This window comes from Aulonocara sp. 'chitande type north' Nkhata Bay, linkage group LG3, assembly GCF_057382095.1.
Source record: "Aulonocara sp. 'chitande type north' Nkhata Bay isolate Kocher_YH1m ecotype deep benthic linkage group LG3, A_spYH_male_GT1.1, whole genome shotgun sequence".
NCBI classification, from domain to species: Eukaryota; Metazoa; Chordata; class Actinopteri; order Cichliformes; family Cichlidae; genus Aulonocara; species Aulonocara sp. 'chitande type north' Nkhata Bay.
The window spans coordinates 69,231,025-69,256,194 of record NC_141346.1 but is presented as its reverse complement, the minus strand read 5'-3'; the positions used below and the strand labels follow the sequence as shown (position 1 = coordinate 69,256,194).

The following is a 25,170-nucleotide window of genomic DNA, read 5'->3' as shown; positions in this document are numbered from 1 at the left end:
AACTGCATAACACACACGGATCCTCATCAAAATCAAAACAGACCCTCTACCAGTAATTTCAGTGAGTAGACTTTAATTTAGTCATATCCAATTTGGCACACTTTGGAAATAATTCAACAGGTAGTGCCTTACCTTTAGATAAGCCGGCTTATGCCCACTCACGTCAGACCACTGGCTTGTGCCTGTCCGCTCGACCACCTCAGACCGTCCAAACCTTTAAATTCCACCCCAATACCACAGGACGAGCCCCCAAGCTGTTACGAGTTCAAAATTGGGGATGGAGACAAGAGAAAAAATCACAATAACAACACTGGTCCGGCCGGGTTGAGTTAAACGATGATTTTAATGAACACACGCGTGGGAGATGGACACTGTATGCAGACAGCCTCGGATCTCAAAATGGTGGAGCATTGCTCAAACTTTTATAGCCTCTGGTGCCCCCACCTTATCATAAAAGCCTAAACATTCACATACTTTTCTCTCACACGGCGCCTAAGCTACGACCTTGGCTCCCCGTTTATCTGCTCCTGCTGAGATGGGGCAGAAAACTCCAGCATATTCTGTTCTCTTCTAATCAGACAAATAAGGCAATGACTTTCTGCGAACAGTATTTCTCATAACTCAGCAGTATAATGCATCATAAAACAATATCATTCATCCACAATAAATCAGCAGTCTAATGTAATGCAAAACAGTTTAACTAATGCAATAGTTACCAGCTTCTTCTAATCCAGGAGAATAATGCAAACTAAAACTACCTAATAGTTCACAATCTTTAATTAGGGGTATAACATGGCATAAAATAATATTATAATCTAACACAACCAATCAGAGAGCTTCTGTTTGACCCACAGTCACTGATGATGACTGCACATAACCAAGCAGTGTGTTACTCTGATATCAAATATGGATCCTGCTCTTATAATAATGATCATCAGATGATGTTATTGTGTTATTTTGTAGCTGAATACGATGTTTGTGTGATTATCAGTGAAAGAAGCAGTGAGGAGGATGGAGAGAGAGAGAGGACAGAGGCTGAAGTTAGAAACACTAAAAGGATTTTTCATGGATTTCATGGATGATTTGAGTGATTTCCAGCAGGACACTTAAACATGTCAGTGGACGTCCTAAAGAACATATTCACTGATATGAAACGTGTCATTGAACAGGATCAATATCAGTGGAAACATGGTGGAAACAGCTGTGACTGCATGGATGTGACACACTTCAAATCTGTTCTCCACTCTTGGATTTGGGATCCATGGAGCTGCTGCTGAGTCTGTACAATAAAGGAATGGTGTGGAAGGTTGCAGCGTACGGACACAAACACTTTGTGGTTACAATCTGATTTTATTTTCAACATTAAACTACTAACCTACACTGATCAATGATGTTAATGATCACATCTGGACTCACCGAGCCTTTCTGCAGTTCCTCACAGCTGGAATCAGTCTCTGTCGTCCCCGCTCTGATGTGTTGTACTTCTGCAGGTCCAACTCATCCAGAACCTCCTCTGACATCTGCAGCATGAAGGCCAGAGCTGAGCACTGGATCTCAGAGAGTTCCTTCTCTGACTTCAGGAACTCTTGGATCTCCTGAAATAATGAGAGGTGGTTCATCTCCATCAGACAGTGGAAGATGTTGATGCTTCTGTCAGGAGAGATTTCATCACTGTTCATCTTCTTCAGGTTGTTGATGACTCTCTGGATGGTTCCTGGACTGATCTCTGTCTGACCCAGCAGACCTACTAAGAGTCTCTGGTTGGACTCCAGACAGAGGCCATGAAGGAAGCGAACAAACAGGTCCAGGTGGCCATTTTTACTCTGGAGGGATTTATACATGACTCTCTCAAGGAAATCATCCAGAGAGGACTCGTATTTTTGTCCCAAGACGTTCTTCAGCACCTTTGTCTTCCTGTTGGTGTGATAGTGGAAGATGTAGACTGCAGCCAGAAACTCCTGAATGCTCAGATGAACAAAGCAGTAGACTGGTTTCTGGAAGATCACACACTCTCTTTTGAAGATCTCTGTACAAACTCCTGAGTACACCGAGGCCTCTGTCACATCCAGACCACACTGCTCCAGGTCTTCTTGGTAGAACATGATGTTTCCTTTCTCCAGATGTTCAAACGCCAGCCTCCCCAGCTTCAGAAGAACTTTCCTGTCAGCCTCCGTCAGCTCCTGTGGACTCGTCTCATGTCCCTCATGGTACTTGTTCTTCTTCCTCTTTGTCTGAACCAGCAGGAACTGTGAGTACATGTCAGTCAGGGTCTTGGGCAGCTCTCCTCTCTGCTCTGTAGTCAACATGTGCTCCAGAACTGTAGCAGTGATCCAGCAGAAGACTGGGATACTACACATGATGTGGAGGCTCCTGGATGTCTTCATGTGGGAGATGATTCTGCTGGACAGCTCTTCATCACTGAATCTCCTCCTGAAGTACTCGTCCTTCTGGGCATCAGTGAAGCCTCGTACTTCTGTTAGCCTGTCAACACATGTAGGAGGGATCTGATTGGCTGCTGCGGGTCGGGATGTTATCCAGACGAGAGCCGAGGGAAGCAGATTCCCCTGGATGAGGTTTGTCAGCAGCTGGCTGACTGATGACTTCTGTGTGACATCAGACAGCAGCTTCCTGTTGGTGAAATCCAATGAAAGTCTGCTTTCATCCAGGCCGTCAAAGATGAACAAAAGCTGAGAGACAGCCAGCTTCTCTGCTGTGACCTTCTGTAATGTTGGATGGAAAACATGGAGCAGCTCCAGAAGACTGTACTGCTCATCTCTGATCAGGTTCAGCTCCCTGAATGAAAGCAGAACCACCACACTGACATGTTGGTTCTCCAAGCCCTCTGCCCAGTCCAGAGTGAACTTCTGCACTGAGAAGGTTTTTCCAACACCAGCCACGCCGTTGGTCAGAACCACTCTGATGGGTTGGTCAGGTAAGGCTTTAAAGATGTCCTGGCACCTGATTGGAGCGTCATGGAGGGCGTCCATCTTGGAAGCTGTCTCCAGCTGCCTCACCTCATGTTGGGTATGAACCTCTTCACTCTGTCCCTCTGTGATGTAGAGCTCAGTGTAGATCCTGTTGAGGAGGGTTCTACTTCCTGTTTCATCACTTCCTTCAGTCACACGTTCACATCTCCTCCTCAGACTGATCTTATGTTCATCTAAAACCTCCTGCAGACCAACATCTGCTGAAAGAAAGAAAAACAATGAGACTAAAGAGAAAGAAAACTCTTCAATGTCTGAACAACACAAGAAGTCCAGTTTTCAGAAATGAGTCCATCAGCAGACAGATGTTCAGTCTTACTTTGTACACAGCTGCTCTGACTGGCTGTCTGCAGTCCAGCTCTGCTTCTGGATCTTTCTCCACACTGTGCAGAAGCTCTGATGGTGACACAGAAAAGTCAAAGTGGAGATACTTCTGTCCACCTTTGATTAGAGTCATTATAAAAAGGGAAACAAAGTTTGAACACAGTCATGTTTCCAGTTCACTGACTTACATTTATTCCATGGACACTCACTCTAACCTGAACCACAGCTACAACCCAACATTGTTGAGGCCTCATCTCCTCCTTTCCTGACTGTAGAGGTTAAATATGCAACAACCAACAAATAAAAGAATTTGGTTCATTTCAAAGAAACTCACACGGTGACCAAGTAAAGTAACCGTAGTAAAGGAGACAACATCCCGTTGATGGTGGGATTATTTGAAAGATTTGCTTTAGTCACGTCACCAAATGCAGTTGAACCACCCGTGGATCCATGTTTGACCATTCTACCACTCTGAGCTCTGCTTTTTAATCATTTTATTATTATCATCATTCATTTGTTCATTCTTTGGGGGGGGGGGGCTATTTCCTAATGCCGCCCTAATAAGCTGATGTTCAAGGGGAAATATAACAGAAACTCTTTCAGTGTTATTCATTAATAAATTAACAGATAAACTGTGAAGAAGAAAAAAACTGAGATTTAAAGGAGAGAGTGAGAAACTTGATCATCCATCCTCATAATACATGTTTATCAGTATCTGCTATGACCATACTGCAGTAATAACTACAAGTCTACATTTCTGTGACTGTTGATCAATCACAGCAGGAATCTTAGCTCATCTCTGCACACAGAGCAGCTTCAGCTCTGGGATAAACTGCTTGCTTCACGTCCTTCTCAGCTCACAGACACTCATCCTGATATTTTCCTTTAACATTTGATGGTATAATTCATCTGAGTTTACACTTTATCTGCATGAATACAGAAAAACAGACCCAAACACCATAAACCATCAGTTTCACCATGTAGAATATATTGTTGTTTCCTTGCTTTTAATTCAGAGAAAAACTCTGATTTGGATTTTCTCTGTTCTCTTTGCCACAGCCCATCCCAGCAGCAGCTGAAGCAGCTGACTGTCACAACACTGAATAACACTTTAGGAGGAATTTCAGAGGTCAGTAAAGCTCCAGTTTCAACATCAGTTAATTAATCATAGTTTCTTAAATGTGAACCTGGCTGGCACACATGTTAATGTTAGCCATTTAAATATTAGCAGTTAGCTGAGGCCACAAGAAGAAGAGGCCCTAGAAGAACAATGGATGATAAGATTAGATTTTCAAGACTAGGCAGAGACGTGTTTTCCTTTACTGTCTCTTACAGAGGAGGGAGCAGATACCAGACGAGGTCACGGAGGTACGGGGAGGATTCGCAGCAGACAGCAAGACTGCCACGTCCATGCGAGAGAGCGATGGCTACGATAATCTCTGTAATCCACCAGTGTGCTCATGCTTTTTTAATGGAAAACATATTTTCAATGATCAAATCTAATTATTTTTGTTATTTGTGGATTTTAAATGTCCTTGACAGAGAAAGATGATAATCATTATCCTGCACTGTGGTCTCAGGTTTGGTCGAGCTAGCACAAAGAATGGCTGGCTATGTTGAACTTCCTCCTGGGATCTACACTAAGAAGTGAGTCCAACATTAGCAGGGTCTCTTTCCTTTATCTGGATTCACTTTAGCATTCACAGTCACGTGAAGCTTGTTATTAACTCGATAAGTCAACCCAGGGTTTCAGCTGAGCGCTCACATGAAACACATGGTGTTGGCAGCATCTGATCAATCATATTCATGGAGACGTGTATCAGCAACAGAGCAGCTGAGTTTGCAGAAGGAAGTCAAACTAAACCACAGGAACAATATGAGGAGATTACACACATAATAAAATACTAGCAGTAACACAGCTGCTGCAGACAAATCAGTCGTGTGATCGTGTGTGAGAGGAGAAGGACTGTAAAGGAGTTTGGTGTTAAAAGCTCTGTATGAATGTGGGAGACTTTGAAGGGCTTTAAAAAGGCCAATATAAAATAAAAGGCAGCAAAACTGCTGAGTGTGAAAGTCACCAGACTTATCAGACCTCTGTGATTAAGACCTGTAAGAACACCTATTTGTACTTGTTGGCATTATATCAAACACACACGTATATTAAGCCTTTGTTTGAACTCTGGTTGAATTTGTTACTTTAAGACTGTGAAACATCACAGAGGCTGCAGCTGCAGATCTTTTATTCACCTGGAAATTTACTTTAAATGTTAGATGGAAAATGTATTGCTCAGTTTAACCAAAGTAAGAACAAGAATCCATAAACCTTCATAAAGACAAACATCTCCCCAGAACATTGAGCTGCTGAAGTGTCACTGAAGGGAAAAACTATTTGTCCTCCTCCATCCAGCAACACCTGAAACACCTGAGTGGAAGCTCCTCCCTACACTGTGTTTGAAGCAAAGCACAAAGGAGACACCTGCTGGAGCAGCTGGAGTCCTACAGACACTCAGCCTCTTCACTACACAAACACCTCCTACAACATCCACTCTTTCCACTCTGACTGCTGTGTTTGTGGAAACACTCCAACACACACCGCTTCACATACCAACATAGAAATGTGTGAAAAAGAGCTGAGCTGATATTAAACATGAGGATTTATTCAAAAATACAGAGTCAGGAACAACATCTAGACACACATTACCTCTCAGCAGCAGAAGAACAGCCTTTAAAGTTTATATCAAAATCCTTCGACTCGTTGCTCTTTAAGGAAACACAGCTGGGTTCAGGTCCAGCAGATTCTGGCCTCTTATTGATCCTAAAAGAAAAACAATAAATGTAACAGCTTCATGAGACAGGAAGGAAAAACTGGAAATATTAAATTAAAAGACATGATGAACAATCTCATAAAAATAATGTACTTACTCTTTGTCACATAACAGTCTTTTGTTAAAGTTTACAATAACACCCTTGCTTAGTCTTTGCTCTGTACTGCAGTACTTGCATTGGTTTCACTGGACAAGTCTGCATGTGAATCTACAACTGATCTGACATTGTGGTACAAACACAGTAAACAAACACTACGAGCACCTTGTTTCATGTGCAGTGGCTTTCTTCTCATTCTGTTACTGAACACTGTATGAAAAGCCTCTCACTGCCAGGACAAAGTCTAATATTTTTACCTTTTTAATGAATCTTTGGTCTTATTTATCCAGGAAAACACAAACATGTAAAGGAGTCATCACAGGTCTCTGACCTCATTGGTCCAGGTTCAGCACTGAACTCTGGAGGGTGAGGTATGGACCGGTCACTCCTCACAGACGGACAGCTAGATCCTGCAGACTGTGACCTCTGACCTCTGCAGACACAAACATGTTTTATTCAATGATCAATTCTCTGATAAAGTGATTGAAGCAGCTGTGGTCACACAGACTGCAGATAATGCAGCTGTTTCCTGTCAGTAACAGTCGTCTTAGATTAGAGTTCAGCTTTTTACAGGAAAACAAATGTCCCTCAATGCAACAGTGAGACACAGTCTGCCTGTGTGGCTGTGATAGCTGCCGTTAGGAGCGCTCATGTGTTTGCAGTTAGACAAGGAGATGTTACCATCATGGACAAGTTAACAAATCCTGCAGCATCACGTGGCACAAACACTTTGTGTTCCTGTCATCTGCAAGCAACAGGAAGTTCATTAATAAAGGCGGGATGGAGACGTGACTGTGATGGTTCTCCTTCATCCAGCTGTTACACACATCTGGGCTCACAGGATGAGCCTTTGTCTAATACAGCAGCTGCTCTCTGAACACTTTTCTGAAGAGGAGCTGCACAAACCTTTGTTTGCTTTCTAGAGCAGCGTATCAAAGTCAAACTACCCACTGCTAGCAGCTGTTTCTATCATAGTTTAGGATCCAGATGTGTGAGGTCTAAATTTACACCTCTGATTAAAATACGTAGTTTAAAACAGCCAATTGAGTCCAAATGTGTCTTAAACCAGATAAACTGACAGTTACAGCTGAGCCTGTGTGTCCTTGGAGACACTGCTCTGCTACAGAGATGCATTTTAGAAACCAGGAAACATCAAAATCATTTAAATCAGAGAGTTCTTGTTACTAACAGCTCACTTCTCTGCAGCGGACACAGGCTGGGATTTAAAATTAATGCCTCGATGATTGGACCGGTCACTCTGTAAAGACACAGAGCTGGATGGTTTCTGATTGACGCTAAAAATAAGTGAACATGAAACATGTGTCACATCCAATGTGTCCAATACATAAAAAGTATAAATAAAGTATGTAAATAGTATATTATTTAAATCGTTAAATAGTAAAAAGCTGATTAAAATTTCAAACATTTTAATACTGACATGAACTTACTTTTCGTCAGATGACTTTTTTCGCCCTAAATTACGAAAGAAATGCTTCACCCGTTTGCTCTTAGAGGACACACTTCTGGGTGGAGGTCCAGGCTGGTTCCTGTGAATAATGATGGAGCAGTGATGTGAGTGCTGAGCTGTGACATGGAGAAGAGTCATGGACAGTTAGAGATGGTCATCTCACCTCTGAGCTTTGGTCTGGCTCTCATGTTCCCCAAACAGAGTGCTTTTAGAGGGAGGGACTCCCTCCTCTCTGTCCTCACACTGATCCATGCTGCTCAATTCACATCAGCTCACACACACTTTCTACCTTCACCTGCAGAGGAAACACAAATCATTCATGTGCACATCAACTGAGAGCTGCAGAGGTCGTGTCTGATGTGTTGGACTAACATCCATCTGAGACGCAGCTTTCATCAGTTTACTACAAAAAGTGTCACAGAGCCCAGTTCAGCCTCCAAATCCTCCATTACTGTAGTCCTACAAAGCAGCAGGTCAAACATGGCTGCAGAGAGCAGCTTTATGTCAGTAACCATGTCCAGGACCGAGCTGACTGCTTACAGAGCTCATACTCTAACTGCTAGCTGCTCTGCTAGCTAAGCTAACTCAGTAACAGTGACTCTGACAGCAGTTACTGTGGAACAGCGGCCGAGCTCAGGACACATTCAGTGTGTTTAGTCTGAGTCCTGGACTCTGATTCAATGGATTCAATCCAGCTCAGAGTTTCATGTGTTCATCAGAATAAAATACATGTACTAATATAACAGAAGTAATGCTCTGAATGCAGGACTGTAATGGAGGATAAATAAGGTTTTACAGCCTGAAAGAAACATTCAGTTCATATATTTGTAGACAGTGAAGCAGTTTTTAATACTGCAGCTGTTTCCTTCACCTGTGTGTGTGTGAGCCACACCTTCATGTGCTGCTTTAGAAATATGTGGTCTGACTGCTCAGACTGAGTCTAGGAGGAAAGTTGTCTGTGAAGGTTCTCAGTCATCCAGGTCATCGTAGTCAAAGGAGCTTGCAAAGAAAAGCGTCTGGACTTCTTTAAGTTACTTGAAGACGTTTCACCTCTCATCCGAGAAGCTTCTTCAGTTCTAAGGTCAAATGGTGGAGAGTCCCAGATATAAACCTAGTGGGAGTTTCCCCCCACAGAGGGACAAAAGGACCCCCTGATGATCCTCTAATCGCCTGAGCCAAGGTGTGAAATTGGGTGTGGGCCCCAATCAGCCAGAGTTTCGGGTGAGTTCATTGTGAAACCTGGCCCCACCTTGTCATGTGAATTCCTGAGATCAGATGGCCCAGGATGTGAGTGGGCGTTAAGGCGTCTGGGAAGGGATCTCAAAACTGGATTATAGATTCACCCGAAAGATAAAACGCCGAAACACAGACTTAACAATGTGGTGTATGCTGTACAGTGCAGCGAGGAATGCCCAGACCTCTACATTGGAGAGACCAAACAGCCACTTCACAAGCGCATGGCACAACATAGAAGAGCCACCTCCACAGGACAAGACTCAGCAGTCCATCTGCATCTTAAGGACAAAGGACACTCTTTCGAGGATGCCAATGTTCACATTTTGGACAGAGAGGACAGATGGTTTGAAAGAGGAGTGAAAGAAGCCATCTATGTCCACTGTGAGCGACCATCTTTGAACAGAGGCGGGGGTTTACGACACCAACTCTCTGCCATCTATAATCCAGTTTTGAGATCCCTTCCCAGTCGCCTTAACGCCCACTCACATCCTGGGCCATCTGATCTCAGGAATTCGCATGATAAGGTGGGGCCAGGTTTCACAATGAACCCACCCGAAACTCTGGCTGATTGGGGCCCACACCCAATTTCACACCTTGGCTCAGGCGATTAGAGGATCATCAGGGGGTCCTTTTGTCCCTCTGTGGGGGGTCACTCCCACTAGGTTTATATCTGGGACTCTCCACCATTTGACCTTAGAACTGAAGAAGCTTCTCGGATGAGAGGTGAAACGTCTTCAAGTAACTTAAAGAAGTCCAGACGCTTTTCTTTGCAAGCTCCTTTGACTAGGAGGAAAGTTCACACGCTGGAGAAAGTTTTGTTCCTAACTTTGTCAGAGTTCGGCTCCAAAGTCGAAGAAGACGGAGCTCACAGTCTGTAGATGGTCCTCAGTGTGTGTGTGAAGCCAAGAAAGCACACAGGAGTGTGTTTATGTCAGCAAATCAGTGTGTGTGAAGAGTCTGAGGGAGTGTGTGAATGAGACTCAACACTGAATCCAACAGTCCAAGAAAAGCGTCTGGATTTCTTTAAGTTTAACTTAAAGAAATCCAGACGCTTTTCTTTTTGTCTCCATAATGTCTCCATAATGCTGCAATGTTATCTGCCCCAGAAACACTGTGCAGAAGCTCTGATGGTGACACAGAAAAGTCAAAGTGGAGATACTTCTGTCCACCTTTGATTAGAGTCATTATAAAAAGGAAAACAAAGTTTGAACACAGTCATGTTTCCAGTTCACTGACTTACATTTATTCCATGGACACTCACTCTAACCTGAACCACAGCTACAACCCAACATTGTTGAGGCCTCATCTCCTCCTTTCCTGACTGTAGAGGTTAAATATGCAACAACCAACAAATAAAAGAATTTGGTTCATTTCAAAGAAACTCACACGGTGACCAAGTAAAGTAACCGTAGTAAAGGAGACAACATCCCGTTGATGGTGGGATTATTTGAAAGATTTGCTTTAGTCACGTCATCAAATGCAGTTGAACCACACGTGGATCCATGTTTGACCATTCTACCACTCTGAGCTCTGCTTTTTAATCATTTTATTATTATCATCATTCATTTATTCATTCTTTGGAGGGGGGCTATTTCCTAATGCGCCCTAATAAGGTGATGTTCAAGGGGAAATATAACAGAAACTCTTTCAGTGTTATTCATTAATAAATTAACAGATAAACTGTGAAGAAGAAAAAAACTGAGATTTAAAGGAGAGAGTGAGAAACTTGATCATCCATCCTCATAATACAAGTTTATCAGTATCTGCTGTGACCATACTGCAGTAATAACTACAAGTCTACATTTCTGTGACTGTTGATCAATCACAGCAGGAATCTGAGCTCATCTCTGCACACAGAGCAGCTTCAGCTCTGGGATAAACTGCTCGCTTCACGTCCTTCTCAGCTCACAGACACTCATCCTGATATTTTCCTTTAACATTTGATGGTATAATTCATCTGAGTTTACACTTTATCTGCATGAATACAGAAAAACAGACCCAAACACCATAAACCATCAGTTTCACCATGTAGAATATATTGTTGTTTCCTTGCTTTTAATTCAGAGAAAAACTCTGATTTGGATTTTCTCTGTTCTCTGTTGCTGCTGATTCTCTATCTCATCTTCGCTCTCAAACATTTAAAAAGCAGCGAGTCTGCAGCTGAGGGAACACAAACTCAAACTGTCGGAACAGGTTTGATTGTATCTTGCGTTTATTAATTTGGTGATTCATCAAATGTATAACTGTCATAATCTGCTGCTGAGTCTCTTATGCTGATGAAAATGCAGAAAACACAGATCACGAACACCAGTTCAACCAATCACATTCATTCCACTTTGATCTGTGACAAACTGATGCATTCATCTCTGTTAAAGTGTTGCGTTAGACGGCTATATATTTTTGTGTTCTTTATGCTGTAGATTTTCATGTCTCTGTAATAGTTGGCAGCAATAAGGATGATTTTCTGTAAAATCATATTGATATGAGCCGTGAATTATTCGTAGATGAGTGTTAGATTAGTTTGATGGGTTAACTCAGAGAGCTGAAGATATCGTGGACATGCTGACCTCGCTCCGTGGTGTACAGGGCCGTTTACCCTCATGATTAATATTCACAATAAAAAAATGAGGCGAACATCATGAAGTCTGTATGTGTTTCATAGTGTCGAACCACCTTTGTACAGTTAAACCTAACAGTTACTACACGACGGAAACACCAACGTTATTTCTTTTATGCGTTTATCAGGTTACGCTGATTATTGAACAAAAACCCAAACATCAGCTGTTAATCGAATTTTTTTGCTCTCTCTCCTCCTTAAACATGTTTTTAATGTTAGTTATAATTCAGAATTGGCGACTGGAACACGTATGACACATACAAACATCAGGAAATAAAACCTCAGTAAATGAAGTCAGTGTACAGCGGGGGTTATGGCAGCTGTGTACCGGGACATGCGCTTTGTCGGTGGTAATAACAGCTCAATTGCTTGCGAGGCGAGCGGGTCTGTCCCACGCTTTGCCGTGAGCAGGGTTCCTACGCCTTTTTCAGGGTCAAATTCAAGCACTTTTTAAGCACTTTCAAGGTCCCTTTTCAAGCTTTTCCAGCACATCAGCCCCCCCGCCAAAAAAAAAAAAGAATGCATGTTTCAATTCGCATTACCTCAGTAAGACCATGTGAAAATGAAAACAAATCATCCTACGTGAACTTAAATACCTTTGTTCAACTTTTGCTAAGAAACAGAAAAACGCACCACACAAAAATACAGTGGAACCCCGACTTACGAATGCCCCATTTCACGAAAAATTCAAGTTATGAAGGCACTGAATGGCAATATTTCTGCCCGTGTTATGGCAAAATGCCCGAGTAACGAAATCCGCTGGCTCCGATTGGCTGAGCCTACAACGCCCACAATGCCTTCCGAATCATGTGACAACCCCTTGGTTTCCACACTTGCGCTTCGCTGTTCCACTTGAACGACGAATTGTTGTTCTAGTTAGCAATCAGCCTATAGCCTATTGTTCAGCATCGCCTCACTTAAAACGCGCAACTCAATTACGAAAGACCCTCGGGAATGAATTCACTTTGTAAGTCGGGGTTCCACTGTACTGTACTACCGTATATACATAGTGTATAAACTCTAAATGCCCATTTCACTTAAAAATTAAGATGTGAAAATGTGAACAAAAAAACAAAAAAATAAATAAATAAGTCTGCTCATCAGATATTGATGCTTCTTTCCTGTGTGACAAGAATTAGGAGACAGATATTTGTTTGTTTTTTAAGTTAATTCCCAATAAAACTGTTTTATTGCTAACTACATTGCTGTCTGTATTATTGCTGAAGTCCTAAAGGATCACCTTTAAAGTGTTTGTGCTAATAACATGTACAGTCAGACAGGCATGGAGAACAGCACTGACTGGGAGGCTTTGAACAGATCAAATAGTTCAATTCAACATATAAGACTTTAAGAATGCACAAGCATCTACTTAAAATCTATTGAATTTGTCATCTGTGATATTATTTTGTACAATTCCAATGTATTTTGTTCATCTCCCTTAAATAAACAGGCAGCCTTAAAGTATGAAATATTCATATACAAACACATATAAATGTGTGAACTGTCTCAGTGGCTGATTGTGCCCCACAGGCCTCAGTGTGAGCTTGAAGACATTTATAATGTTTAAGTAGTTTAATGTGCAGGTGCTGACCATAAACACATTTTGAATGAAAGCCGGGGAACTTTGGTAGCACAGAAACAAGTGGCTATTCTTTGTGACCATATGGACCACTCATATTACCGTTATTTCAAATACTCCAGAAAGCTGGTGTCCAGGGTGTAATTGGCCGTTTTTGACTACTTTTGATTTGGCCTCTGTATTTCACATTTAAAAACTGTTTATCTTGCCAATCTGTTATTTTCTCATTTTGACAAACTGTATCAGCAGAATTTATCTAAATTCAGACAAAATTTAAAATACGAGTAGAAAGTGATATTTTTGACTGTAAAAACCACAAACATGTTAAACAAATCATTTTCATAACTTGAAATGCAAACAGAAATTGTACATTTTTTAAAATACACACAAGTTTTGCAGACAACAAAGTTATATTTACCTAAAAATGCAGCCAAGGCTCAGACGCTTTTTATGTAACCATTTCAAACTATTTACAGAACAATCAGGCGCAAGGCAGCCTATTCAAGTATTCAAGCCTATTCAAATTCAAGCTTTTCTCCTCAACGGAGAGCCTCCCCCGATTGAACAACATGCTGTGACTCTTCTTCCCTCTAAAGTCCTGGTGTTAACACTCACCCTGCATCAGCTTCACCTATTTTAAATTGTTTTTACTTTTCAAACCGACGGATCATTTGAAGCCAACCATCCAAAAACTGCTTCAGCTGTGTTTGATGTTTATGCTACAGCCTGTTTACCAATATAATCAATATCAGATATCAGAGCAACAGAAAACTCGGTGATCAGGACACTGGGACTGAGAACAGGAAGTGGCTCAAACGTCACAGTTTCATAAGGTCACCCTGAACTCCACCCACGGAGTTTCTGTCGCCATTGTAGTTTTTAAAGTCCCGTGATAAAGGCGGGTCTTTCTGTGAATCCGCACGCTCATTGGCTAATAGCTCGAGATTGACACATCGTTATCCAATGAGCGTGCGGGAACTTCCGCCATAAAGTTGTTTCCTTTGAAAAACCAAAGTCTGATTATTTTTGCCTCCACTGACGGAGCCTGTTGTTCCCGCCACAGAGACACAGTAATGTCAGAGCGGTGTTAACACTCACCCTGCCTCAGCACAGCTCTCACTCTCCTCCTGCTCTCTCACACTAAACGGAGGCTCAGCTAAACTCACTTCCTCTCTACTTACAGGAAACCAGCGCTCAGAGGAGCCGACCGGCCTCACATTTCACCCACAGACACGAACAGCGTGGAATTATTTTATGTCATAAGAAGAAACATATTCATGTTAACACTCACCTGCAAAGGCGTAGATTTGGTTTTGGCATTGGTGGGGACGGATGATTCAACCACCGAACCCTGCCCTGTTTCTTTTGTTCCCCTTTTTGTCTTTGCTTCTTGATAAAAAAGGAGAAGTATACTTGCCTACACAGCAAATTCAAAAGTGTTAAATGTTTTGGTGTTAATAGTCCTCTTGCAAAAGTAGAGTTAATTTTACTCTAAGTAGAGTCACATTCTTTTAATGTAACTCTGAGGTGTAAAATGATAGTAGTTAAAATCGAGTGTTAAAAATGAGTGTTTCTATGTCAAATCTGGAGGTGTTACAATGGAAACATTAACTCTTGACCTCTTAACTCTGAACTCCTAGAGGGGCTATGACACCAACAGAGTAAATTCACAGACTCCGCCCCCAGCACCATAGGCTCCAATCGAAGCTGAAGTGAAGCCGTTTCAGAACATTTTGCTCTACATTATTTGAGTTGTTTGCCATGCTTGGTAAGTCATTTTTTCAAAGATTGTTTCAATTATTTCTATTAGCTTTTACTTCTGTGGCTCTTTGGAGTTGAGACGAAGCTGTGTGAAAGGCATTAGCCATGTTGCTCGCTGATAGCATAACATTCTGTTTTAGCTAGCTGAAAGGTATTGTTTGCGGGCAAATACCACAGCCTTGAAAAAAGCTTGCATGTGAATTTTCAGTCAAACTTTTGGTCAAATACACCTAAAACAATGTCTAGAATGTGAAATGTTGGTATAATGTTGCTGCTTGAAGCCTGAAAACGATCGCCCATAAAATAAAAAAAACGAGCAAACAGCAGTAGCAGACGTCCTGACTGGATTCTTACGTTAGCATAGATCCCTCCAGAGTTTTGTGCACACGGTTTAGGTAAAAATGAAAAAGGTTGAGGTTTTACATTTAGTTCAGTATTACCTGTTGCCTGTGTCTTTGTCTTTTGGGAAAATACTTTACACAAGTAATGGCTCAAAGAAGATTCCTTTTTTTTTTTACTGTGCTGCAGTTGTTTACTGGATTATTTGTGCCATTAATTAGTGTCAACTATTTTTTATTCAATCTCCACACAGGATATGCTTGTGAAGATGGAATATGGGGGAGAGCAGAAGTGCATTGAAGTTCTACAAAGTGATGAATGAAGGATATGCATATTGTATTGAAGAAACAAGTGCTGAGAATGCTGTTATTTGCATTTACCATGTCAGACCTTTTGATAAACACAATTCTAATGAAAGTGAGAACATGTATACTGTTACATCTTTCAGAAAATGTTTTGAAATTGTGGTGCACAGTTCAGAATAAATGTTTTTCAAAAACCGTTGCGTCTTTTTAGTAAATGTTTATTTCCAAAAGAAATTTCTAAAAGTTCAGAACAGTAAAATTCCCGCTTTTTAGAATTAATTAGAAGATAACTCTTACGTAGTTAAACTAAAATACTCTTTGAGAGTTAATATATAAACTCTTAACACCAAGTGTTAAATTATCAACTCCAGACAGATTTGGTGTTTAACACTAAATCAGAGTTAACGTACCAACTCTCCAAAAAGAGTTAAATTAACACTCTCTGGTGTGGACCCATATAGACACTTTAATAGTGTTGAAATCAAATCCGACAGTGTTAATTTGGACATGCTGGATTTGCTGTGTACATATGCTATTCTACCTGCTTTTAAACCATTTAAAATTACAATTCATAGTTTTATATGTGAATTTTGCAAAGAAGAGTGAGCAAATATTTCCACATCAAGATGTGCCATGCTAATAGGTTCCTACCCAAAAAGACTGATTAGAGTGATAAAAGGCAAAGGTGCTGCAACAGAGTATTAGTTTAAGGGTGTGCATATTTGTGCAACCAGGTTATTTTAAGTTTTTTATTTTCACCTGTGATCTTGTGTCACCATTACTCTCTGAGCTTTGTGTTGGTTCTTCTGTCACCTGACAAATAGGACATACATGACAATAAGAATAAAATGTGGAGCTGCTTCGGTGTTTCTGTCACTTTGTGCAGATCTTGACTCATCAGTAATGTTTGTAGGGTGAGTGCATTTTTAAAACAATTTGTGCAAAGTGCACTACAAGGTTTTATTTTTATTTATTTGCAAAATCATGACTACCTCGTTATATTTTGTCTCAAAAATGAACCCTATGAATATGTCAGTGCCATTAGGATGAAATTATTGTGTCACCAACATTTTAACGTCAGACATATAATTTTAACAGCCTCTGGAAACTAATATCCTGGCTCGCTCGACGCTGCCGTTTTCTCTGACAGTTTCAATCAAAATTAGAAATGCTGCTCAGAGACTGAGAGAACTAATAGTGCTGCCTGTTGTGCAGTTAGTTTCCAAAACACGTTATTCATTGTTACATACAATTTTAGACTGATGTGGGCCAAAGCCTAGCATAGCCTGTAATGTTATTGTGACGGACACATTTTATGAGTGAGCTTGACTTTAAGTAACTTACAGGTTTCTTTGAAAAACACTTTCTTATATCCAGGTACTTCCTTTTTGCTGCCACCCACCTCTGCTCCTTGCAGGCCCTAGCAGCGCAGGCTTGCCGCTGCTAAAACTAAACAGTAGTGGTGTGCGGATCGATACTGAAATATCGATTCTTCCGATACCAGCAATTTATGTTCTAGAATCGATTCTCATATTATAATATCGATATTTTAGTACTCTGGGGTAAATTTGTAGTTTTTCCATTAAAATGAACGCAGTGGAAAGAAACTATATCATTCGGATCGTCTAATTTGGAAGGAACTACTTCCTCTTATGCCTTTCATAGTCATGTGCGAAATACGGCTGTATAAATGTGTCGCAGCCCATGGCGTGCACACTCACAACAATGGCTGAGCGCAACGTGTGGACGCGTTTTACACAAACAGCCCAGACGCGGTTTGTGATATATGTGGCAAGACAGTGAGGTGTTGTGGCAACACCACTGACCTCGTCAAACACCTCGGAGTAAATCACATCACAGAATATGATAAGCTTATGTTGAGGTGAACTGAAGAGGAGGACAGGGACAGGTGCTGCTAGGGCGAGACAGACGTCTCTCGCAGAGTCCTTTAGTGCTGCAGGCAGGCAACATGCTCAAATAGCGCACAACGTCAGTTTTTTTTTATTTCTATATGATTATTCTGCATTATTAAGCAATAAAAACAAGTTGTCTGATGTCCTCTAATCATTATGAAGCAATATGGTTATGTTATTATTACAATTACATAATACAATTATATATTGTATTATGTAATGCAATGAAACATTAAGTTTTGTACAGAGTATCGGTATCGGATCAGTATCACCGATACCACCCTGAATTTTACTTGGTATCGGATCGGAAAGGAAATCAGTGGTATCACACATCACTACTAAACAGAGCTCCCTGAAAGGCACAGCCAATCACATTGGCCATATTTGTCACATGACGTAGGACTCCAGTAGAGAACGTAATTTAACTCTTTCTGCACCGCTGGGTGACAGATTGTTTTTTTCTTTCTTTCTATTGGGTTTGTTTTTCTTTTCTCGAAGAGATCAAATTATTGGTGGGGACACGTCCCTCCCGTCCATGCAAAATCAACGCCTTTGCTCACCTGCCTCAGCTCCACCCTCCTTCTCCTCTCAACGGAGGCTCAATACTTTCACTTTCACTACTCCTCCCTAAACACAGAGGATGCTGGGACTTGTAGTTTTTTCCTCCCGGTTCGGTCTTCCTCTTTGTTTTTTTTGTGTTTGTGTTCAAGTTATTTCGATCATGTAACATAGGGTTGCCAACTCCCTGAGAAATAAATAAGGGACACCTCGTGGCCAGGGCCGGGCAACCCAGTTGTCTTCACCCTTCCCAGTGTGGTGAATTTTTTAGCTCTTTTTTTTTGTGTGTGAAATTATTTTTTTTAACCATTTGACTTGAATTTGATTTAAGCAGATGCATATTCTTTGTGATATGAACACATGGGAAACAAATGATCATTTGGCCATTTATTCTTAGCTCAAAATGACAACATTAACACAGTAAAACAGGTCTCTTTCTTATACAGAAGCCTGTCATGCTTAACTTTTGAGAATAAAAGTAAATCTTTCTTTAAAAGAACTCTGTCCTGCTTAACTTAAAATTATATAAATTAATAGAAAACAATAGAAAGAAAAATATTCTTGTAACAGTGCACATTTAGTGCATTTAGTACAATTGGCTTCAGTTGAGGTATTATTTCAGCTTTTCTAATGTAATCAGCTGCTCCTGTTTGTAAACCCGCTTGTTCCCATGATTACGCATCATAACTCATCATCATTATTCATCTATGTATTACTTTTATGTATTAGTGATCTATTTGTTGTAATCATCTATCCTTGCAGTTGTTTATTACACATAATAAATTATATTATCACACTTCTGGCCACATAGCGCTGATATTCACTGCACATGCCCATTTTAACCTTAACCAGAGGGTTTAAAAAACAAACCAGTGTTTACATACCATATCTGCTTCTGCCGTGACCTGGTGGACAAGAAATTGGTTAAGGGTTCCCCGAGCTTTCACGCCCCTCATGTTTTTCATGTGCCCACCATTAGAAGCATGCCTATGGAAAAAGTGCACCGGCACACAGTGCAGTGCGCTTTATAGGTGTTATGGTGACCTTTCCCAGCCAGGTGTTTTCCTTTTCCCATTCCTCCCTGTACTTTTGCAGCCTTTTTTCTTTCTCTGAGGGAAACAAACATTTCTCGCTCGTCAGGGTGTCACCGCAGCCGCTCACACTGCTGACGCGCAAACACGTACACGTCGGTGAAAAAGACGGAGCAGCACGGCTGTGCAGCGTGTGATCTGGACACAAGCGATGGAGGCACAACTTGTAGAACTTTGGAAAGCTCATCTGAGCCTTTTCGATGTGGCATCACAAAATTATCACGACCACAACAACTGTGAAAATAGTTGGATTTACATTGCTGCTCATTCACAGCTGCCTGATTAACGTTTTTCATTAGCAATTTAGCAAAGTTGATGGTGGTGGTGTGTCTGTGTGAGTGAAAGACAGAGAGAGCAACAGATTTTCTGTTATAACCTTCATGTTATGGAGGCACAGTGTGAGCACTCGGGTCACATCAGAGCATCGGGCGGTATAGTGTGAGACCTGCATCGTGACCTACCAACTTCTAACCCCTGCGAGCCAATTGTGCAGTTTGAAAATTGCAGTGTATGCCCAGCTTTAGGTGTACTGTCGTCCGAGACTTGCACCGCAGTGTCGGCGTTTGTTTCCCTGTTGGCCAGGGCTGGACTGGGACAAAAACTCAGCCCGGGCATTTTGACTAGAGACCGGCCCCCCAGGTATTAAAGCCATAAAGCCTTTGAATGAAAACAAACGCTGTTGTGACAGTGATGTACAGTCTTGTTGGTATATGTATGATTTCTATACATTTTACATCAGATAAAAACTTTGGTTGTAAGATTCAGATAATTATTTGTTAAAAGCGAGACATTTTAAATGAGAATAAGAAAGAAAAGTATTTCTTTGTGCCCCCCTTTCCCTGTTAATGCCCTACCTGCCCCCCTGGCAACACTTTGCTAGACCCGCCCCTGCACAGTTACCAGCTGTCAGCTACTTAGAAAAGGATCCTGGTGTTATTTGTCTCTCAGAAACAGTTCATAACTTCCCTTCAACTCATTCATGTCACCTAAAAGGTAAACCTGTTTCTCCATCACTGTTCAGCTCTGATGATTCAGTAAGGACATCTCCTGGTTTCATCTTCATGTTTCCCTCTCACCACATATCCAAACTGATATTATGACCAGCAGCTTTTACAGCTGTGGCTCAGCATGAACGTTTTGTTTTGGTTTTTTTCTGCCCATGCCTGTGATGCCGCCCCCACCACGCTTTAATCATGGACTGTATTTTAGGTGTTGCATTTCTTCTTGTTAATTGCGTAGAATGATGCACAGAGTGAACCTCAGCCAAGACCAGTGCGCTGGAAAAAACGTGACAGACAGGGAGATTTTTTTCCTCAAAGACCATCATCCAGTCGAAGTACTAGTTGCCATGTGGTCAGTGTTCTCACAACCATTGATTTTATCTCACAACTTGTTTTCACCAAAGAATTTCAGTAAGTAAATATTCTTCAATCTCTTTTTTCCCCCCAGTGTCTGCAGATCAGCATCAATGTCCACGTGAAGAACCTAGTTATGTTGCCAGTGTCAACCCAACAAAAGGTACTTTACCTTCTTTTATATGTTGTGATTCCTTTTTTAAAGTTTGCTTTTATATTTGTTGTTATAGTTGAGTTAGGCAGGGCTTTTGTGCAGTCCTAAGAAACATACTGCCCAGAGTGTTTTTCACTTTGTGGAAGAGTTTCTTTATTTTTTTCCTGTTAGTGTGTGGAACTGAGGTGCTTCGTCAGGAGCTCCTTCAGTTGTTGGAGGATGGAGAAGAGGACGCAGCCATGACTTGTGAGACGTCGTCTGAGGCAGCTGCTACTCACTGGGAGATCAGAAACATGGTGTCCTTGCAAAAGTGGAAAGAGGCCAGGCCTTGTCTTATAGACAATATGTTAGCTACTCTGGATCCACAGTCACACTGTGTGTGTCAGTGTGGCAAACAAGTAGTTGTGAGGTGCCTGGACTGCCTGTCTCTTCCATTCGTTTGTGCTGACTGTGATATTGCAGTTCACACACGCTTTGTCCTGCACAGCAGAGAGGCAGTAACAGGAGGGTTGTTGCAGCCTTCATCAGAGTTTCACAGGCCAATAGGTACGGTTTTTAAGTCCTATGCATTTCTTGCTATGTACTATGAGTGTATGAGAGTGTTCTGTTATTGTATATTTATTGTGTATCATTTAATTTCCAATTCTTTTTGTATATATTGTGTGTTTTACTGTTAGTTCGGCTGTTGCTTGTGCAAAGGCCAGACTGTGTGTGACTGCCCAGCAGGTAACGTTGAGGTTTCACCCGGTGCAATTGTGGCTCTTGTAACCATAAATGGTAAGTTGCTCTTTTGTCACACAGTACATACACAATAGATGTGTTTGCAGGTTTTAGTGCAAATTGTACATTGCTACATTGTTTTGAATTACCCTCGGCCCGCAGTATATGTGGGCACCTGTCAAAGGTCATTTGGATTTACCAGACTGCTTTGAAAACAACATGAAATCTTCACAACATGAAAAAAATGAATGTCTTTGTTGAGCCATGACTGGATTTCTCCTTATCCTTCCTAAAGGCCGTTATAACCTTGCACTGCCAGTGGTGAGCTGCACCAGCTGTGACCTAATGTGTTCCCCCTCAGTTAAGGACTTCCAGGGTGGTGGATATTGGCCTGGCACCTTAAATTTCTGCACCCTGTTTTCAATGGATGTCTTTCAGTCTTTCTATGACATTAAGAAGCTGCACCAGGGATGTCACTTAAGGCGTTTGTCAAAGTGCTGGATGAAAGTGTTAGATCTTGTATTGTTGATTGTCATTTATGCTTAGAAGTATATAATCATTGGTAGATTGAAAGGATGTCTCATCCTAAAAGAGGTCTGTATTAACTCTGTGTAGAGGGGGGTGCATACATTCCTCTACTCAGTATCCTTGGTATAAATCACATACTCCCTAGGAGAGTTTATCTTTGATTTATGGTATAGCAAGCACACGTATATCTGTTTAAGTATAAGAGCCTTTTGTTAGATGGACCCAGACGTCCTGGTACAAGCTAGCGCCAGAGTCTTCACAGGGTCACATCTTGACCTCACACAGATCTCTCACACACACGCACACACACCCACATACACACACGCACACACACCCACATACACACACGCACACACACCCACATACACACACACACACACACCCACATACACACACGCACACACACACACACCCACATACACAGGCAAGGTACTCTTTGTGTGTATGTAGACGTCATATGTTAATGAACTCATGCATATTCATGTAACCTCAATAAAAGGGAGAACGGACGAGAGCAACTGGGGCCAAGCGAAGGAACGGCGCTCTGTCCGGTCTCTCCCGTGCATGAGAAACATGAAGAAGCTTGCCTACTTGTGTTTTGCTTTGCAGTGTAATTATATTGTCTTCAAGGTTCCAGCGGATAGGTACAAGCTACAAACCTATCAGAAAGAACAGCCCATTTTGGAAGGGTGAGTTTCTAAATTTGTCAAGTTTAAGGAAATTGTGCAAATCAATGTTTATGATGACTGTCCTTGAATATTCTGTTGTTTGTCCTCTACTTAAAAGACTGGCCGAATATCAGCTGATGCCTTCAGTAAAAGTTTCTTGGAGTGGAGTGCTGTAAAGTGTGAGGTGGACAGGATGTGCAAGGAGCCATGCTTTAGCTGCCCTGCCTGCACTCCAGACATGCTCGCCGTGTCAGTTGATGGAAACCACAAGCTTTATCGCTTTCAATCAAATGCAAGGTACGTTATGCATTGTGGACATAAATCAAATATGGATTTGTACAAAAATTGTATTTTGATGTTTCTTTTCAAACAACTGTCACTGTGTTCGTTCAGCACTTCAGAGCAGGGGAACTTTGAAGGTGTCTTCATTGAGAAAGATGAGGAAGTTGCTGAGTTTGTGAAATACATCCAGAGACACACAAATGATGTAAGATACACATATATATCAGTGCTGTCAGCGTTAATCTTGTTAAAATGACGTTAACGCCATAACCATATACTCATACGTGTGTGTGTGTGGATACATATTTGGATGGGTGGATATTTATTTTGTTTTTCTCTTGGTGTTGTCGTAATACTATTTACTTGACTTTATCTTAATGCATACTTCATTTTGTCACCATGTGTATTTAAAAAAATAAAAACATGGTTTTTATGAGGTGTTGTGTGAACGTGACTTAAGGCTAATTCAGCTAATTCTTTTGCATTAGTGTTAAAAAGTTTGTCCCTGATAGGGCGTAATCCCGTCGTGTCTTTGAGTGTGTAGGTCCCAGGGAAAGGGTTGTGTGGATCTTCATCTTGGACTGCAGCAAAGTAGTCGAGCAAAAAGTCCACTGGGAAGTTGGATGAAGAGGGCATGGAAATAGCTGTTTGTTTGCTGTTAGTCCTCCTAGCTGCATTGGACATGTTTCGAGGGGAGATCTTTGCTTACCCCCCTTTTCTCCAGAGGAAGTCTGCAGCTAGCGTCCCAGGACATATTACGTTCCTTTGCTCCGATGTGGCCTGTAAATATTTCCCATATTTAACCAACGTGGCTCAGCAGTGCCCTGAGCTGAGGAACCTCTTGTCAATGCGTCCTTTTCTCTCCGTCATGCATGCAAAAGCTCACACTTGGATGTGCGAGGTTTACTGCAGCTTGTAGTCTTGGATAAGTTTAAGACGTTTTGTTATAAGGTTGAATGAATTCAGCAGTCATGTATTGTGACCTCCTTTCTATAGATCAAATGGGGAGGTGCGTTTCAGGATGGGGCCGTTTCTACAGTTGGAGAAGAGGTGGAGCAAGTAAACAGTTTCCTGTCTAGGGTGGCCATCACAACGAAGTACATGTCTAAAGCAGGTGTGTGTCTGTGTGTGAGCATCCACTCAGTTTCCTGCTCATTCATTCTTATTTGTATACTAACTGAAATGCAGGGCGAACAGACATGCTGACTGTCAAAAGAAGCAAATGGAGGTTTTAAGAAAAGAAATGAAAAGGATATTAATTGTATGCTTTAGTGTGTCAATACAGGTGGACTTCTCTCAACCTGGAATCTTGAGTACAGCGGCAAAAGCATAGATTAACAGAATTGGGGAAACAGGCCAGATTTTGGCTTAAAATTTTACAGCTTGACCTCCCACTTTGTCCCGATCCTGAGAAGAAGCTCAAAGGACAGTTAATCTCCTGATGAAGACCAACAGAACATCGTGGACTTGAAGAATTAACAGCAGGCAAAAAGAAAGTGCAACTGAAACCACACTGACGACACCAGCAGCAGCATAGAAGAAACCACGTGATGAAAACATGTAGGGTGAACTGCAGGCTGGTCAGGACAGTGTGACATGACTGTTTGAAGGCACTGAATGTGATGTTTTGCCAGGCTGGGACTTAATCTAAAAGGCAAATACTGAAAAGAAACAGAGAAGGAACAGACTGTGTTGTTGGTGATTTGAAGGCCACACAGGACACTGTGAAGGAAAAAGGACCAGTGAAAGGTGAAGGCCAGAGGAGTTCGAGTGACTATAGGGTATAATTGGGTTGAATTTGAAGCCTGAACTTATGATGGTTTAGAGATGTCCACCAGATCACAACAAAGAGGTAAACAAAAAATAGAAAACACACATACACAAATTGTTACATGTGAAATTATTTTTGGAAAGAATCAGAAGTGAGATAGTTTGAATTCAGAACTCAGTGAAAAGATGCATGAATTAAACCTGATTATAGCATACCAAGGCAATGAAGAAACAGCTTACACACACTAAAAATGAACATGAATACATAAAAATGCATTGAAGAAACAGGAAGACCTGGATGGAAGGCCTGAATGCATAGGCCTAGTAAAAATGTGGATGAGATTAACACAAGGCTCTCAAAAACTTACACCATTCGAGGTTGTTCATGGTAGGCCTTTTCCACTACCAGTGATAAGTGAACCTCTAGACAAATCCGTCAGAGAAACAACTCTTGCAGAATGGATGGCAAAACTACTAGAAAATAAGGATATTGTTTTGAACAATAAACTGCCGTACGACTCTTCTCCAGTCTCTTGCAGGTTGAAACCAGGCGATTGAGTCCTAATACGTGCTCCAGAGGAGAAATTGGAGCTTGC

At 41.5% G+C, this 25,170-nt stretch overlaps 3 protein-coding genes across 4 annotated transcripts in view; 1 reads left to right on the top strand and 2 right to left on the bottom strand.

Annotated features, from left to right (window-relative positions):
• LOC147336844 (protein NLRC3-like) overlaps nucleotides 1-25,170 on the bottom strand; it is a 167,489-nt gene that overhangs the window by 85,927 nt on the left and 56,392 nt on the right. The gene's annotated exons all lie outside the window — the stretch shown is intronic.
• Nucleotides 1,413-7,987, bottom strand: LOC147336846 (protein NLRC3-like). Of its 2 annotated transcripts, none has more exons than XM_086285652.1 (3): nucleotides 7,862-7,987; nucleotides 3,304-3,380; nucleotides 1,413-3,187 (listed from the first exon to the last, which is right to left on the bottom strand). In XM_086285652.1, the coding sequence occupies exons 1-3, from the start codon at nucleotides 7,948-7,950 to the stop codon at nucleotides 1,413-1,415; spliced, it is 1,941 nt and encodes a 646-aa protein (XP_086141778.1). In that variant the 5' UTR covers nucleotides 7,951-7,987. The 2 variants fall into 2 exon arrangements, with proteins under 2 accessions (XP_086141778.1, XP_086141779.1); XM_086285653.1 differs by having other exon boundaries at nucleotides 1,413-3,184.
• Nucleotides 11,865-23,399, top strand: LOC147336845 (uncharacterized). Its single transcript, XM_086265568.1, has 9 exons — nucleotides 11,865-11,954; nucleotides 20,337-20,454; nucleotides 20,547-20,615; nucleotides 20,778-21,043; nucleotides 21,094-21,152; nucleotides 21,284-21,332; nucleotides 22,641-22,819; nucleotides 22,916-23,009; nucleotides 23,349-23,399. Exons 1-9 carry the CDS (start codon nucleotides 11,865-11,867, stop codon nucleotides 23,397-23,399), a joined length of 975 nt encoding a protein of 324 aa, XP_086121694.1.

Coding starts and splice junctions, on each gene's coding strand:
- LOC147336846 (XM_086285652.1), bottom strand. CDS start 7,950: ATGGATCAGTGTGAGGACAGAGAGGAGGGAGTCCCTCCCTCTAAAAGC. Junction 3,381..7,861: donor AGCCAGACCAAAGCTCAGAG/GTGAGATGACCA, acceptor TGTCACCATCAG/AGCTTCTGCACAGTGTGGAG. Junction 3,188..3,303: donor TCAGAGCAGCTGTGTACAAA/GTAAGACTGAAC, acceptor TCTTTCTTTCAG/CAGATGTTGGTCTGCAGGAG.
- LOC147336845 (XM_086265568.1), top strand. CDS start 11,865: ATGGCAGCTGTGTACCGGGACATGCGCTTTGTCGGTGGTAATAACAGC. Junction 20,616..20,777: donor CAGTGTCAACCCAACAAAAG/GTACTTTACCTT, acceptor TTTTCCTGTTAG/TGTGTGGAACTGAGGTGCTT. Junction 23,010..23,348: donor TCCAGAGACACACAAATGAT/GTAAGATACACA, acceptor TTGAGTGTGTAG/GTCCCAGGGAAAGGGTTGTG.